Below are 18,480 nucleotides of genomic sequence, written 5' to 3'. Positions count from 1 at the left end.
GAAACAATTTTAAAAGGGTCATGCCACCTAATGTCTATGTCAAAGGTTAGACTCAGGGAGCATCATAAACTACTCATGCAACTGAATTAAACCACGGCATACAAGTATACATGTTCAAGTATGTAAGTCAATATTAAAACATGATATTCGATATAGAAGCATACATTTACAAGTATACTAATCCATATTAAACAAGTTATGCAATGTCTAAGCATGCATATACAAATATACAATTAACATGGAAAACTTATGAATCAAGTATACAGGTACAAGTATACTAAGCTAAATGAATTACGCATAAGACAAGCATACACAACACAAGTATACAAAATGAAATCCGATTGCACAAATTAAACATACAATACGTAAGTATACTAAATAGGGTTTAGATATACAACCAACGATACAAATTCAAGTATGCTAAATGAGACCTAAATACACAAAACAAGTATACAGTTTCAAGTATACTAAATAATATCTAATACACAAAGCGAGTATATAGTCTCAAGTATACCAAATAAGATCTAAAATGCAAGATAAGCACAAATTCACAAGTTACAAATAATCCATGATTAACAACTTAAATTTAAATGCGAAATCAAATAGTGGAAAGACTAGGATCCTTGGCTGCAGACCAATCGAGTTATTCTGGGTTACTAGCCCGCAAGGTACTACCTAGTGCGCACGTGTATCAGTTATTCCGGGTAATTACGACCCACAAGGTACTACCTACTGCGCACTTCATATGACTTAGGAAACTCATGAATCCCTACTAGGGCCAAACCCTAGCCATCACAGGAACACGATCCCTACAAGCCTCCAAAAATAATAAGTTCAAAACTTATGCAAAATCAATAAGTTAAACCAAACTTATACATCTCAAGTAATGTCTAGGAATGACTTTACATGCACATGCAAAATTGAATCCACACAACCCATGTCCTAGAGTTCAAGTCCACAATGACATTCACAATGTCGAATCTTCAGTGTGCGATTCGTTACACGTTATGACAATTTCATTTCAATATTAAAATGCAATCTCATCCAAACGATCCCAATTTCAAATATGTTAAACAATATGGTATGGTCACTACACAAACCAACTCAAAAACTAATTTGGATCATTGAGACAACAAAATAGAGTTTAATTGAAACATGTTAATTAAATCTCTAGATTTTCTAAAACAACTCCAAATGGATATATACAAGTGAGCAAGCCCAAGTCACTACCATTATCAAGTTAAAATTCAATCAAACTTGTGGAACCATTAATTAGATTTTTAATTAATTCATTTAATTCAAAATCTCTAGATTTCTAAACTTATCCAAATGCTCTCAATTTAACATAGGTTAGAGAACATGCCAAGGCCTATTTTTATCTCACATTACAAGTTGTTTTCATGCTTGTTTCAACTATGTGAATTAAACTTTCATAAAAGATAAATATTAAATAAGTTTTACAATTCTTATTCAAATGCTCCGAATTTAATATATGTTACTCAACATACCAAGGCCTAATTTACTAGTATGCCACAATTTAATTCCAAGGTGCTTACCATCATGAGAATTAAATCTTAAACAAGAAAATAATTAAATGAAAGGTTTCAAAACTTAATCAAATACTTTAGATTTAATATATATGAAAGTACATGGCATGCACATTAAGGATATCAAGTCGGAATTTCAAGGAAATGAATAGTGCACTTGGACCAAATTAATTAATCAAATTAATTAATTATTACTAGATTTCAAAACATCCCCGATTATTTTCAATTTCACGTATGTTGAAGAGTGCATTAAAACCTAACATAATATGCTAACACATATTGATTTCAAGCTAGATAAGGCTACATGAATTAATCTTTCATTTAAGATAAATATTAAATAAAAACTTCATTACTTGTCCAAAAGCTCTCAATTTAATATATGTCAATGATCATGTCAAAGGGTAATATTCTATCATGCCACATGTTTAAACCAAGCTATGAGCAACTGGAAAAATCAAATCTCATACAAGAAAATAATTAAATAAAATCTCTAGATTTGATATCAAAGCAAGTAAACAAGTTGTATAAGCATCACAAGCATGCAATATAACAAGAAAATAAATTATAACACCCCCTACCTCAATTTAAGATAAAAATCTCAAAGGCCCACCGAAATAAAAGTGCTCCGAATCCAACGATACCGAAGGATTTTGTCGGGGACAACACGATGAACAAGAATCTCTAAGAAGCCCCATGAAAATCACAACTTGACTTCAAACCCGAACTCAAAATTTGGCCAAAAACGGGTTCTAATAAGAGTGAAAGGTGCGCGTCGTCAAGACAAACACAAAACGCAAAGACACTATGACTTTATAACAACAGGAAGGAGGTTTGAGAGGAGAAGGGTGGCAGCCCCCTTTAGGCTGCCATGGTAGATTCAGGTCATGCATGAAGGGAGGAGAAAGTGAAAAATGAAATGTCTCACCCTCATTTTATAGGAAAACCCTAAAAGTGCCCCGAACGGGCCCCGCTTGGTCCGGAAAAGTGAAATTTGAGCAGACGCGCTCAAACGAAAAAATTTCGTGAACAAAAAAGATTCAAAATGAGAAAATACGAATAACGGAATAAACGGCATCAAAAATCGAGTCCCGAGTAGAGAGATATGCCCCGAACAAGTTTGGCGCAAACCGGGGTCAAAAATCCCGAAACTGGAGAAAAATGATCAGAAGGAAATTCTAAGAGTACATGACTCGAAGAAATGTCAAAATGAATTCCGTACGAGGATCCAAGCTCAAAACGAGATATTTTTGCAATAACTTTCATTAATTGCACAATGGCCCCTCCAAAAAGTGAAAACTGCATTAATGGCCAGAATGAAAATATCTTTCAAAAATATTTTTTAAAAAATCCCTGAAATAAAATATCTTCAAAAGATATTTATGAAAAATACCCCAAGAAATGAAAAAGATTCTGAAGAACTGTGCATCCATGCCCCTATGGACACCGGGAGCAACCAGAGTACTTTCTTGCAAAAGTAAAGATACGTATTTCGTGGAAACCACTTAGAATGAAGACACGTGAAGTCAAAAACCAACTCCGAGCATGAAAAGTGAGGTTATGCCAAAAACTGACAAACAGAGAAAAGACAGAATAGGGAAAATGACGAAATAGGGAAAAGGACAAAAAGTGAATAGTGTCCGAAAAGTAAAAATGTGGAAATGACTCGGTCCTTAAAGGAAGTTTTCAATCCATACGAAAGAGTCTAAGAAACCAATTCCAAGCGCTCGAGATGACACTAAAGGACGAGAAACAGAGCTCAGAAATGAAAATTAAACGGAAAAAATTTATCCGTAAAATTTCAGAAAAAAGGAAAGAGAATCAAATGACCGGGTCATTACATATTGAGTGTATTCCATGCTTGCACAACTTAATCACATGTTTTTGTATTAAATCTAGAAACTTTATTTATTTATTTTCTTGTATGAGATTTAATTCTCCCGGTTGGTTATAGCTTGATTTAAACTTGTGGCATACTATTAAATTACACCTTGATATGTTCATTGACATATATTAAATTGAGAGCATTTGGACAAGTATTGAAACTTTTATTTAATTATTTTTTTGAATGAAAATTTAATTCATATGGTCGTATCTAACTTGAAATTAATATGTGATTTCATATTATATTAGGCCCTAGCATACTCTTCAATATATGTGAATTTAAGAGTATTCGGAAATGTTTTAAAATCTAGAGATAATTAATTAATTAGATTAAATAATTTATTCCAAGTGTACTATTCACTTCATTAGATTTCCGACTTGATATTGTTGATGAGCATGCTATATACTTTCACATATATTAAATCGGGAATATTTGATTAGGTTTTGAAACATTTCATTTTATTTTTTTCTTGTATGAAGGTTTAATCATCATAGTTGTATCTTGCATAAAAATTTCTTGTATTATGCTATTAAATCAAGTCTTGACATGTTTTATAACATACTTTAATTTGAGAGTATTTGGATGAGTTTTAAAATCTAGAGATTTTAATTAAATGAATTAATTAAAATCTATTCAATGGTTCCATGAGTTTGATTAAGTTTCTAACTTGGTATTCATGATTTCCTTGACAAGTTCTTTTACGTGTATCAAATAGAGAATAATCGGATAAGTTTTGAGACTTATATTTAATTATTTCCTTTGTATGGAATTTAAGTCACATGGTTATATCTTACCTGGAATGAATTTGTAACTTGATATTAAACTTATCATTGACATGATCCTTGACATATCTTGTTCGTAGAATATTTAGAGTTGCCTTGTAGTCTTGAGAATTTAATCATTTAAGTTGATTAAATTCCCTTTTATGCATCCATCAAGTTAATTATGATTTGATGTTGAACTCTTGTCAAACTTATGATTTGGGGGACTTGCTATATGATCACATGGTAGTATTTCGTGAGTTGAAGTTGTGACTTAACTTGCTAGTGTACACATTTACTTATATGACATTTAGTGTGCCGTTGTAGCTTAAATGCCTAATGCATACCTTGTGTGACTTCCATGACTCGTTATGCATAGTACTTGGCTACGTGCATTGAATATATATATATATATATATATATATATATATATATATATATATATATATATTACATCTTGATTTTCACAACTTGTCGATTTTGGGACTTGGGATATTAAACAAGTATTGACATGACTAGGACTTGGTTTTAGTACGAGAGATAGAGAGCTCCCTACAATGAGTACAGTTTTAATCCGAGCAATATCTGAGTATCCACATCGTTTGATTTCATCCTTAAGTTTCAAGTGTTATTCCTTGAAAACTTAAGAACATTTTCATGTCATTAATTTCCTTAAGTTTCAAGTGTTATTCCTTAAAAACTTAAGCACTTTTTCGTGTTATTGATTTCATCCTTAAGTTTCAAGTGTTATTCCTTGAAGACTTAAGCATCTTTTCATGTTATTGATTCCATCCTTAAGTTTCAAGTGTTATTCCTTGAAGACTTAAGACCCTTTTTGTGTCATTGATTTTCTTAAGTTTCAAGTGTTATTCCTTGAAGACTTAACCACCTTTTCGTGTCGTTGATTTCATCCTTAAGTTTCAAGGGTGATTCCTTGAAGACTTAAGAATTTTTTCGTGTCATTTGGAATGTTCCAACCTTATTAATTACATAGACGTTATGTTTGCTTCGTGTATTTAGATCTCATTTAGCATACTTGAAACTGTGCACTTACTTCTTGTATCTAGATTCCATTTAGTATATTCGTGTCTCGTATACTTGCTTTGTGTGTTTCCGATCCCGTTTAGAATATTTGCGTTTTGTATACTTGCCTCGTATGTTTTCATTTTCGTTTAGTACACTTGTATTCAGTATGCTTGCATGTCGTGTATTTTATTTCAACCGCTTATGTAACTTAGGATGATCCCTGAGTCTCACTTTGACATAGACGTTAGGTAGCATGAGCCCCTTTAACATGTTTCACCTTAAGGTAATGATATTGTAAAATGTTAGGTCTATGCATGTTCATTCCCTACGAGTACCACAGAATACTCACCCCTTGCTGAACGCGACCTATTTCAGGTACGAAGACTTGGTTCGTAATGCTTATCATTCCTTGGATGACTTGTACCTTTTAAGTTTCCATTTCATGTAAATGTTAGCATGAAATGTCATTTTTTAACCTTAAATATCAAATTTTGTATCTTTGATTCCATATATGTAACGTGTACATAAGTACACTTTTTACGATGTATTTGACATGTATGAGATGAGACCGAAGGCCAATGACTATTATTTTGTATCCTATGTAATTTTTGACTTCATGAAATATTATGAAAATATTGAAAAGTCACAAGTCATTGTTTCACCATGGTTGCATCGGGTGTGGGAATTCCAATTTTATTCTTCCATAGGGTCTTTTTAATCATGTATGAAGTGTGACCAAGGGCCAAATGGTAATTTGACTCTATTTTATATTTTTGGATTTCAAATTTTCCATTTTAAGTCCATTTTTCTAATTTTTGGCCATCGGGGGGTCGGATTTTGAGTCGGGGCTTCGCGGGAGTTGCGGACTATTCCCGCGCGCTTAGAATCATTTATTACACTTGCGTGGACATTCGTTTCAACCTAGAAATGCATTTAGGATCAAATGCATACTTGGTGCAAAGTTGCATTTTCTGAGTTTTTAACCCTTTATTGATCTAGGGGTATTTTGGATATTTCATAGTGTGTTTTTTTCATTTTCTCTCACGAATCCAGGTAGAAAACTCGATTTCGGGAGGGGTTTCTTTTTTGTGTTTTTCCAAAAAAATTCGTTTACTGATCCGTTTTAGCTCTCTGTTGTAGCAGTTTCAGAAAAATCCCAAGACTGCCGATTTTTTTTTTTTTTTGCCTAGCAGCACAAGCACCATTTTGGATTTATTTTTATGAAACTTTGAAGATTTATATCTTCTTCGTCCGGACTCCGAATCAATTGATTTTTGAATCTAAGTTCATTAAATTTTCCTTATCTATCCAATGGTATGCACGGTTGCCTCCAATTCTATCTAAAAAGACCATTTTACCCCTTATCAAGTACCTTTGCTGCATTGATTTGAAACCCAAAAGTTTATTTTTTTGAAATTTTGGGGTTTCATATCTCTTTGTTCGGATTCCGAATCAAATGATTTTTGATTCTAAATTCATTAATTTTTCCTTGTCTATCCAATGGTATGCATGGTTACATTCAATTCTATCTGAAAAGACTATTTTACTCCTTGTCAAGTACCCTTGCCGCACTGATTTGAAACTCAAAAGTTTATTTTTTTTGAAACTTTAGAGTTTCATATCTTCTTCATCCGGACTCCAAATCAAGTGAATCTTGAATCCATCTTGATTATTTTTTTGTTGTTTTTCCAGCGGTGTGCTTGGTAGCACCCGAATCCATATTTTCAAAAATAACTATTTTGCCCCTAGGGGCTTATTTGTCTTTTTTTTTTTTTTTTTATCTTGCTTCCGCACTTTATTCCTTTGGGTTCCGTGACCACATGGAAGGTCATCTCTTAGGGTGTGTTGTGTTTTGGGAGACCATTGTCTTATTTCTTGCTTCCGCATCTAGATCCGTTATTGGGTCAAACTCGGTTCATTACAGGATACACTAGCTTGAAAAACCAGGGCGGGATTGTGGATGTTTAATTGATCATATTGCTTAGGTGATTAAATTGATTTAATAATCTCATCTAGGTCATTAAAAGAGTTAATCATAATTAAATCAACTAACAGTTTCTGCACCGAGGTAACTCACAAATTGAACTCATATGCATGTGATCGTGTTCCAAAATTCCAGTGGTCATTAATCAGTTCTTTACCATTAGTTTACAAAGTTGAGCCTAAATATCATCCACTAGCTCCCCAAGCCTCATAACAGTTGACGAGAGTTTCTAGCACCACATGCAAAACCCAGCCGAAACCTCTCAAGATCGTTTAATTTCAAGTCCTTAAAAGGCGGCATTCATTAGGCACATTCTCATCAATGACTTACAACTAAAGAGATGATTTCATATCATGTGATGATAGGAGGGATCAAATTACTTACAACATCTCAAAATATTGAAATATCATGATTTAATTTGTAACAATTTCATGTTCGTGTCTATTTATCAAAAAATTTAATTTATGGAAAAAAAGAAGTACGTGTTGATGTCTTCGAATAATTAGAACACAAACTTGTACAAAAACATCAAACTAATATTGTATGGAAGTTATCGAGTTAAGAGTAAGCTTTGAAATGTGAATAAATCCTCAAATTTAGAGATTTCTTGCAACTTTTCAAGAAATCTCCTAATGCCTTTATATGTATTGTGTATGTCAAATACTGAATACACTCTCATTTATTCTTTTTTTTATCCCAGAATTTATGGAAATTGATATAGATTGTTAGAATTTTTTGAAGGGAAACATTTGCTTTAGGCACTTTACATATGATAAGATACGTGGCCCTATAATCTGTGTATAAAAAATGTTTTAAAAAATTAAACATGGATTAGACTATTTTCTTTTGGGATCATGATTCTCTTTATATCCAGCAAATTCTCAATCTATAGTCTAAAACAAAACGGTAGGTTATTACCAATATAAGTAACGATAACAAGTCAAGTCGCTGGAGTGAACTTGCCGAATAACGTGTTGTTCTGGAAATAGATATTATAGATAACAACAAACTGTAACGAAGAACAAAGTAAAAAAAAGAATCTCTAATTTTAAAATCACTGCCATTGATCGAAGTGTATATACATATATATGTATATAAAGAATGAGTTGTTTTTATTTGTGAACTTTAGGTGGTGGGTGGCAATTTCGAACGCTCCCAAAGGTAGTTTGGCGTTGAGAAGCCAGGGGATTTGCCAGGTTAATTTTTGCCCCCCAATAAAAGTGTATGACCCATGTTTAATTTTTTTATATACACGGTGAAATTTCATTGGACCACACATCCGAATAAGAAATAAACTCCTCCTTACATTGCCGAAGTTAAGCATCGTCCTTTTTTAAAAGCCTTTTTACTATAACTCCTACCCAACTCAGTTTCAGAAGAACCCTTTTGAGTTGTTTAACACAATAAGAGTTGGTCCATATTCCTGGGCTATTGGGGTTAGAATCTGGGCTGAGAATGGTTTGGGTTTTGGCACTCCTCTGGGCTCATTAGATTCTCATGCGCGAACTCTTTGGTATTAAGGTTATGTTTGATACAATGAGAGATTAAAATAATAATAATAATAATAACAACATTACTTATGCGATCAAGGTATTGGTTGATAGATAATTCAGTGTTTAATTCTTAAACACTGAACGAATTAAATGTTTATTCAAAAATATTTATTTTTTAATTATCACTTAAAATTTAATCCCTCAAATTTATCTCTTAAAATTTTTATTACTTAATTTTCAATTTTATCAAACAGCACCTAGAAAAATGACATTTCATCATCTTTATGATCATCACAAAATATTAATAATTGAAAGAAAATTTATAAAATAAAAGTCTTACCAGCCTCACCATTTAAAAAGTAGCAACCAATTAAAACTGACAAATGGAAACAGAAAAGAAATTTAAAAAAAAAAAAAAAAAAAGTTGCATACAAAAACTTCATGATTTTGTTACAAGTGAATTATTCATCCATTAGCAATCAAACAACTATCCGAACGATATTGTCCCGATAATTCCCCGTCATTACTACCATATAGGCTCATTTGCACTGTGTAAAGATCTGGTTCTTCACTCACTAAGCCCACGGACTCTTCATGGCTTTGTTGATGAACCCATGGATGTTTAGTGAACTTCTTCAAACCTTCTAACTCCATTGCTACTTCTTTCATGGTAGGCCTTTCTTTACTAGTCAAATTAATGCATCTTTTCACAAGCTCAGCAATTGTTTGAAGCTGTTCCAATGTCCCTTCTCTTACCACTCGAGCCTCGAGAATTTGGAACAATCGGTTCTGCTTCATCGACATAATGAAATATGTCGCTAAATTTCTTTCTTCTTGGGTTCTCTTCATGCATAGCGGTTTCTGTCCGGTCAAGAGTTCTGCAAGAACCACTCCAAAACTATAAACGTCGCTTTTTTCTGTCAACTGACTTGTATGAAAGTACTCATGATCTAAATATCCCAACGTCCCTTGAACTAGTGTCGTCACTTGAGCCTGATCTAATGGAACCAACCTCGACGCACCAAAGTCAGATATTTTTGTAGTATAATGTTCATCTAATAGTATATTAGCAGACTTAACATCTCTGTGTATGATGGGCATTGAAGCTGCTGAGTGAAGATACGCAAGTGCACCTGCAGCCTCTGCGGCTATTCTTAAACGATTATCCCAAGATAACCACGCCATTCCACCTTTGCTGTGGATATGGTGGAAGAGGGTACCACTAGCAACATATTCATAAACTAATTGAGGGACTTCGGTCTCCAAACAACATCCCAAGAGTTTCACCACATTTCTATGATTAACTTGTGTGAGAATGATCACCTCATTGATGAATTGCTCAATTTGGCTCTCATCCATTATTCGTGACTTTTTAATTGCAACCACACGTTGATCAGTCAAAACACCTTTGTAAACAGTACCATAACCACCTCGGCCTAAGATGCGATCTTCAGCATAGTTGTTGGTGGCCTTTTTCATTTCTTGTGCAGTAAAGATTTTTGATGACTCGACACCACCCTCATTGGAAGAAATTTGTTGTTTCATCAAGACACCACCATTTTGTTGAAAGAATTTCTCCCTGAGCTTAACAAGCTTCCTTTTTTTGATAGTAAAGTATATCCATGTTATACCAATAAGTAACGATAAGAAGCCCAAGCTCAAACCTGTGAGAAATTTCAAATAAATTAAGCAAAATATTAACAAATCTTGAAAAAATAAATAAATAAATTGTGTGATTTATCACTATTATTATTGCAATTAGCTACGTGAATATCATGTTTCGTGGCAGGAAATAAGATGTGATAGTTACAAAGTCGTTATAGACAGATGCTTCAAAACAAAGTATAATGACCTTCTTCTAATGCTCAATTTCTTTCAATGTTAACCTGTACTAAAAACGGTTTTTGGGTACTTTAAGGGGTTTCGTAGAACGAAAACCATGTAAACCATTTGAGCTTGAAAACAATTAACCTTAATCTTATTAGAATTCAAGGCATAGAAAGGGTACAAATACTTAAATTAGGTATAAGAATTCAAGGCATAGAAAGAGTAACAATTGTAAATTATCAAAAATAAAAAAATAAAATAAAAAATAAAAAAAAGAGTAACAATTGTAACTTTAAACCACAGAGACTTATCTGAAAATCACCTAGAGAGAACTTAATGACTGGGAATTGTGAATTCTCAGCAATGCAACCACGCCCATCTTTTTTGCCATCCCCATAGTATCCGTGTGGGCATGAACAATTATAACCTCCCTGTGTATTAATGCAAGTCCCATTACAGGGATTGTTGTTTGGATCTGAGCACTCATTGATATCTGCCAAAAGAAACATCACAATAAATAACTTATTACAAATATAAGTGTTAATCAGTTTCTGCTCTAAAAGTTTAAACTAAGTAGAGTGTGAAGTTGTGGTTCTGGAGCCGAAAATGGGGGTTACGAGTCTTATGACCCTATTTTTTATTTTTTATTTTTTTACCATCTTGCGGATCTAGTGGTGAACACTGGTTGTAAATTAACTCTCTTGTAACCCAATATATAAAAGTAAGGGTGCAATCATTTGTGGGGTGTGAAGTGAGAACATTAAAAGTACGTGATTTTGTAGAAAGTGAGAGACATAAGATTTGGGGCATGGGAATTTGCGTTTTGTGATGCAGATTTAATTATTGTCTCGTGTTTCTTGATTTTTGGTTTTGTCCAAACGTAATGAAAGAATGATAAATAGAAAACCAACCTTGACATCCTGGAGTGAGATAAGGATTACCCTCGTAACCATTATTGCAGCTGCAACGGTAACCTCCATAGCCAATGTCGGAGTCAACACAATAGCTATTCTTCTGGCACGCTAAAGTGTTCCATTTTAGGGCTTCACCACAACTCTGATTCCCGATTACCCAATCAATCACTATAGGAACTGTATCCACAATCCTTTGTATGAAATTTGGATCAGAAAAATCGGAGGCACCCCGGAATGTGAAGCGGTCCTGCTCACCCAAGAAAGAATAGCTGCAAGGGTCAAATGACCACACTGTCGTATGATTTCTCAAGCTACCAAGCGAATGCTGGTACATCTTTAGACCCTTTGGTATGGAGGTTTGACAACAACCAATGCCTGAACAAAACCCATCAAGCAGATCCGCCTTTTTTGAACAGAGGGACACACACCCGCTAGTGAAGTTTCGACTGTATGACCCCGAGATCAAAGCTGTGTCATCGCAGCCGATGACAGTGAACTTGTTCGCCGTCTCGGAGAAGGTGTAGGGGGATGTTGGTAGAAGGTTTGTCCATGCATAGTAGTCTACGGCCACTGAACCATTTTGATTGTAGCACTTGGAGGCGACAACGTTCGTGGTGCGCATTTGGGTTTCGGATATGGCTAGGATTTCGAGTCCGCCCATGAAGGGCTTTGGAGGGTTGTATGAAGTGTTGCAGTTGACATCATACCATGAACCAATGGAGCAACCCTTTCCCACGCCGAATGGGTATGGAACGGTTAGGTTTCCGCATTGGCTTTGGCAGCCCGGCTTGGTCACCATGAAGGCAGTGGCCGCCGTGGTGTTGGTGGTAGTGGTGGTGTTACCCTCCATTTTGGCATGTGTCATGAGGAGTACCCATGAAAGACAGAACAATAAAACATGCAGGAGCATGTTTGAGGATGCACATGGAGAGAGTGTATTGCCCATTTTAATTAAAGACCACTTACTGATCAGGAATGTATTGCCCATTACCATATATATATATATACACACATATACATCTGTGTATAAGTATGTTAATATGAGGAAATTTGGTGCAGGCTGGACTTGGGACGCGGGAAAACCTAATGAACCTAAATTCAGTATATATTTATAAATTTAGTGGTTGACTTATAGTAGCCAACTTGCTTGTTACTCGTTCCCTCAATCACCAACAGTATATATTATATTAATAAGTAGCATTTACGGACGCGATACACAATACACATATTTTGATAAAGTTAAATTTTTAAAAAGAAGACACAAGTAAGGCATAGATACGGATACAATTTGAACATGATTTTGGATGATAGTATTAAGAAATTGAGTAAGGCTATTATGAGAGTCGTTTCATGACAAGTGAAGTAAACTCTTCTTATTTAATAGACAACTCGATTGAGATAGTCTTTTAAAATATGTGAAAAGTCAAGTAAATTATTTAATAAATATTTCAATTCATTTATACATGTAAGAAAAGCTCACTTTAATTTATTTCTTATTTCTATATTAAGAGTTGATCAGAAATGATTTAGAAAATAAAATTATGTATCAAATATTCTATTATTTTGTCATAATAGTAGTGCATGTTTTTGTTTTAAATAAATAAGCTAGTATCAGTTTATGTTTCACTTGTAATCATATACACAATGCTATTTTTTTTTAAGAAAAAAGTTTAACACTTTAAAATGTGTTTATGTTATTCTCAAAATTATCGAATAATCTTATGTTAAAAATACTGAAAAATATTGACGAAATGCTCAAAAGTGTTACTAAATGTCTAAAATAATAAAATTTAAATTTTTTTTTATATAAACAGTATATAAAGTATTGAACAAATGTCTAAATGGTCCCGATATTCAACAAAAACACAATACGACTTTATGGGAATTACATAAGTTGACTTAAACTTTTGGGTACATATATATAATATTTAAATTTTAGATGACTTTGGGCTTGTTTTGCGGCTCAAGGAACGAGTCAATATCATGATAATTGAACGACAATATGGCATGTGAGCAAGCCCCAAAAGTCCAATGTTCTAATCAATTCTTTACCTTCAGTTTAAAGAGTTGAGCCTCTATATATATATATATATATATATATATATATATATATATTATCCATAGCGATGAGTCGATGACAGTGTAGCACCACATGCAAAACCCATCCGAGATTTCGAATCCTCTCAATATATCCAGCTTTGGAGTCTTTAAAGGCGGTATAGATTAGGCACATTCTTAGGGAAGAAAAGATTTTGGCACGTTCACTATTTTGTTTCTTCTACTATTAATTCCACGTTCGCTCCATACCATCTATTCCACAGAGGTCGCTACATCGACGTACACCATCTTCATGGAAGTGCATCTTATTTGCTAATTGGATTTTTTAACTTTTATGTAAATACGATTGAGCTCAACTGTGTCTTAATTAACCCATGTCATGCCTCAAGTATGCATTATATTTGTTTAATGGCATCAGAGTTTTAGTTTTATTTTCAAGTCTCTATCTTTATATTTGTTTTCTTGGTTTGGTTTGGTTTGCCAGTTTAATTTGGTAAGTCTGCCGTGCAAGATGTAATTATTCTAAATTTAGATATATTGTTTGTATTTTTAAAGAGTAGTCATACTTCGTTTTTTTTTTAAATTAAATATTTTTAATTTTTTTTAATCTTTAATAAAAGTTTAGGTCAAGTCTATCGGAGTGGGTTCAAAATTGATGTGTAAGTTACTTTTGTTAAGTTTTAATAAAATATTTTACTTCCTAAATATTTTATTTAATTTTCAATAATGCTTAGTAGCTGCACCCTACTTACTCCTTGTGTGTTCTAATAACAATTTACCACATCACCTTTAATAAAAAAAATAATTCACGTTTATTCAATGGTTGATCCGAAAAAATATAAGAGGGCGTGAGTTATTTTTTTATTAAAGCTGATGTGACAAATTATTATTGGAACACACAAGTGAATGAGTAGAGTGAAGCTACTCACTGTGGAGTAGCTCAAAAGAAAACACTAAAAAAATATAAAAAAAATATGTTTAAAAAACATTTCACATTCAAACAAATGGAGTTAACTGACCAGCAAAAAAGTTATTTCCATTTTTAAAGTATACGTGGTAACTGGTAACTCATACCCAACTCAGTTTCGTGACCTTTTGTGCGTGTGGAAATAAGGTTGTGAAGACCATAATTGTTTGGATCGCGGACATTTTTAAGTTGCTTTCACAATATAATTCATAAGAAGTGGTAAAAGATTTGGCCCATATTTCTGGGCTTTTATAGGGGTTAGAATCTGGGTTAAGAATGGTTTGGGTCGTGGCACACCTTTGGGCTCATGTACGAACTCTTTGGTGCTAACAATTAGTCGGCCTGTAATCCTCTGTGGCGTAAATTAGAAAAACTACATCATGAGATCACATATTATAGAGGAAAACTAAGGCAATTCAAACACTAAAAAAAATGAAATTAATTGAAGGAAAATGACATTCATTAAGGATATCATAACAAAATATTAGTGATTCAAAGAAATAAATAAATAAAGGTCTTACCAGACTCACCATTTAAAAAGGAATAACAAAATTGAAAAATGGGAACATAAAAGAAAAATAAAGAAAAAGGCAAAAAAAAAAAGTTGAATACAAGAACTTCATGACCTTATTACAAGTGAATTATCCATCAGCGGGGGCTATTTATATTAGCAATTAACCGACTATCCATACTATATTGTCCCGATGATTCCCCATCATTAATACTGTAAGTGCTCATTTGGACTGTGTAAAGATCCGGTTCTTCACTCGTTAAGCCCACAGTCTCTTCATGGCTTTGTTGATGAACCCACGGATGTTTAGTAAACTTCCTCAAACCTTCTAACTCCATTGCCACTTCTTTCATGGTAGGCCTTTCATCACTTGTCAAATTAAGACATCTTTTCACAAGTTCAGCAACCGTTTGAAGTTGCTCCAATGTCCCTTCTCTAACTAGTCGAGCCTCAAGAATTTGGAACAACCGGTTTTGCTTCATCGACATAATGAAATATGTGGCTAAATTTCTTTCTTCTTGACTTCTCTCCATGCTTAGGGGTGTTTGTCCAGTCAAGAGTTCCGCAAGAACTACTCCAAAGCTATAAACGTCACTCTTTTCTGTCAATTGACTTGTATGAAAGTACTCAGGATCTAAGTATCCCAATGTCCCTTGAACTAATGTAGTGACTTGAGTTTGGTCTAGTGGAACCAACCTCGACGCGCCAAAGTCTGATATTTTTGTAGTGTAATGTTCATCTAATAGTATGTTGGCAGACTTAACATCCCTGTGAATGATGGGCATTGAAGCTGCTGAGTGAAGATATGCGAGTGCGCCTGCTGCTTCTGCAGCTATTCTTAAACGATTGTCCCAAGATAACGACATTCCACCTTTGCTATGAATATGTTGGAAGAGCGTACCACTAGCTACATATTCATAAACCAATTGAGGGACTTCGGTCTCCAAACAACACCCCAAGAGTTTCACCACATTTCTATGGTTAACTTGTGTGAGAATGATCACTTCGTTGATGAATTGCTCAATTTGATTCTCATCCATTATTCGTGACTTCTTAATTGCAACCACACATTGATCAGTCAAAACACCTTTATAAACAGTACCATAACCGCCTCGGCCTAAGATGCGATCTTCAGCATAGTTGTTGGTGGCTTTTTCTAGCTCTTCTGCAGTAAATATTTTTGATGACTCGACACCACCCTCGTTTGATGAAATTTGTTGTTTCAACAAGACACCGCCATTTTGTTGAAAGAACTTCTCCCTGAGCTTAATAAGCTTCCTTTTTTTGATACTAAAGTATAGCCATGATATACCAATGAGTAACGACAAGAAGCCCAAGCTCAAACCTGTGAGAAATTTCAGATAAAATTACTCCTAGCTCTGTGGCCATTTTAGAGAAACCATACCAAACAATTAGAGAATGGTCCTACTATTTTGGCCAAGTTCAAGCAAGATATATACTAGTAGTAAAAAACAGGTCAAGAATCATGGAACATAAAAGTGGTATTTTGGAAATTTTATTTTATTTTTATCCGGGCCAAAGACGGTGTTGTTTAATTAGGAAAAAATCAGTTTAAAAATTTAAATTAACTTTAAAATACAAGATTAGAATATCATACGCAGAGGGTTATGAGAAAATCACCTAGAGAGAACTTAATGACCGGAAATTCTGAGTTCTCGGCTATGCAACCACGCCCATCTTTTTTGCCGTCCCCATAGTATCCATGTGGGCATGAACAGTTATAACCTCCCGGTGTATTAATGCAAGTCCCATTACAGGGATTGTTGTTTGGATCTGCGCACTCATTCATATCTGTCCAAAGAAGCATCACAAATTCACAATAAACAACTTAATTAATACTAATGTACTTGTTAATTACTAATTGCTCTAAAAGTTTAAACTATGTATGTAGACTGTGAAGTTGAGTTTTTAGACTAAATATCACTACTCATCTCAAGACTTGTTAGAACACAGTGATAAACGGAAAACCAACCTTGACATCCTGGGCTGAGGTAAGGATTACCCTCGTAGCCATTATTGCAGCTGCAACGGTAACCTCCATAGCCGATGTCGGAGTCGACACAATAGCTGTTCGTGTGGCACGCTAAAGTGTTCCATTTTCGGGCTTCACTACAACTCTGATTCCCAATTACCCAATCAACCACTATGGGAACAGTATCCACAATCCTTTGTCCGAAATTTGGATCAGAAAAATCGGAGGCACCTCGGAATGTGAAGCGGTCTTGCTCGCCCAAGAAAGAATAGCTGCAAGGGTCAAATGACCACACTTTTGTATGATTTGCCAAGCTACCGAGCAAATGTTGGTACTTCTTCAGACCTCTTGGTATGGAGGTTTGGCAACAACCAATACCAGAACAATACCCATCAAGCACATCTTCCTTTTTGGAACACAGGGACACACACCCACTAGTGAAGTTTCGACCGTATGAGCCAAAGATCAAACTAGAGTCATCGCAGCCGATGACCGTGAACTTGTTGGCTGTCTCCGATAAGGTGTAGGGAGATGTTGGTAGAAGGTCTACCCATGCATAGTAGTCTTCGGCCACTGTACCGTTTTGATGGTAGCACTTGTAGGCGACAACGTTCCTAATGCGAATTTGGGTTTCGGATATGGCTAGGATTTGGAGTCCGTCTTTGAAGAGCTTGGGAGGGTTGTATGAAGTGTTGCAGTTGAAATCATACCATGTGCCAATGGAGCAACCTTTTCCCTCACCGATGCCGAATGGGTAAGGAACGGTTAGGTTACCACATTGGCGTTGGCAGCCCGGCTTGGTCACCATGAAGGCGGTGGCTGCAGTGGTGCTGGTGCTGGTGGTGTTTCCCTCCATTTTGGCCCGTGTCATGAGGAGTGCCCATGATAGACAGAACAAGAACACATGCAGAAGCATGTTTGTGGATGGATATTGAGATAGTGTATTGGCCATTTTAATTAATTAAAGACCACTTGTTAGTAGCGAGGAACATTTATTGCTCATATATAAATATATATATGTCAATAGCGGTAAATTTGGTGCAGTTTGGACTTGGGACGTGGGGACAAAACCTAAAGATCGAGCCTGAACACGATTCTGTATATGTGTATAAATTTAGTGGTTGACTTGGCATAAATCCAAGCCAACTTGGTCGTCCACTTGCCATTCTTCACTCACCAACCCGATACCATTATTTTTCCTTGTGCAACAAGTTGCACCTATCTTGTGGAATTTAAGGGGTTGACACTTGACATGACACCATTCGGTGGTATACATGGTATGCATATATATATATACATATATAATATATATAGTATTTTGATGACTTTATGATACATGGCATGTGAGAATGCATATGCGCGTCCCAAAAGTCCAATATGACCAAACATTTTTGGCCCTCTAGTTTACTTTGTACCTCTAGTTTACGGAGTTGTGTCTATATACAATATATCATCCACTAGCCTAAACTACGTACAGTACAGTCAACAAAAGTTTGTAGCCCTCACAAAACGCAGCC

General features: G+C 34.8%; 1 protein-coding gene across 1 annotated transcript; it reads right to left on the bottom strand.

Annotated features, from left to right (window-relative positions):
• Positions 1–8,915: 8,915 nt before the first annotated feature.
• Positions 8,916–17,996, bottom strand: LOC132314713 (uncharacterized). Its single transcript, XM_059813536.1, has 6 exons — positions 16,964–17,996; positions 16,612–16,782; positions 15,119–16,315; positions 11,432–12,454; positions 10,843–11,013; positions 8,916–10,357 (listed from the first exon to the last, which is right to left on the bottom strand). Exons 1-6 carry the CDS (start codon positions 17,913–17,915, stop codon positions 9,159–9,161), a joined length of 4,713 nt encoding a protein of 1,570 aa, XP_059669519.1. The 5' UTR covers positions 17,916–17,996; the 3' UTR covers positions 8,916–9,158.
• Between the last annotated feature and the right edge of the window lie 484 nt (positions 17,997–18,480).

The sequence above is a fragment of the Cornus florida genome, unplaced genomic scaffold, assembly GCF_030987335.1.
Source record: "Cornus florida cultivar Cherokee Brave unplaced genomic scaffold, ASM3098733v1 CherokeeBrave_3.0.0_Hap2_Chr06, whole genome shotgun sequence".
NCBI lineage: Eukaryota > Viridiplantae > Streptophyta > Magnoliopsida > Cornales > Cornaceae > Cornus > Cornus florida.
The sequence above is the reverse complement of the archived record's forward strand: the minus strand, read 5'-3'. Positions and strand labels throughout refer to the sequence as shown.

Excerpts from the sequence above, each read along its gene's own strand:
- LOC132314713 (XM_059813536.1), bottom strand. The coding sequence starts at position 17,915 with ATGGCCAATACACTATCTCAATATCCATCCACAAACATGCTTCTGCAT. Across the intron at positions 12,455-15,118 it reads GTTAATTGCTAATATAAATA|ATGTATATGTGTGTATATAT; the intron begins GCCCCCGCTGAT and ends ACTTATACACAG. Across the intron at positions 10,358-10,842 it reads AGTCATTAAGTTCTCTCTAG|GTTTGAGCTTGGGCTTCTTA; the intron begins GTGATTTTCAGA and ends AATTTCTCACAG.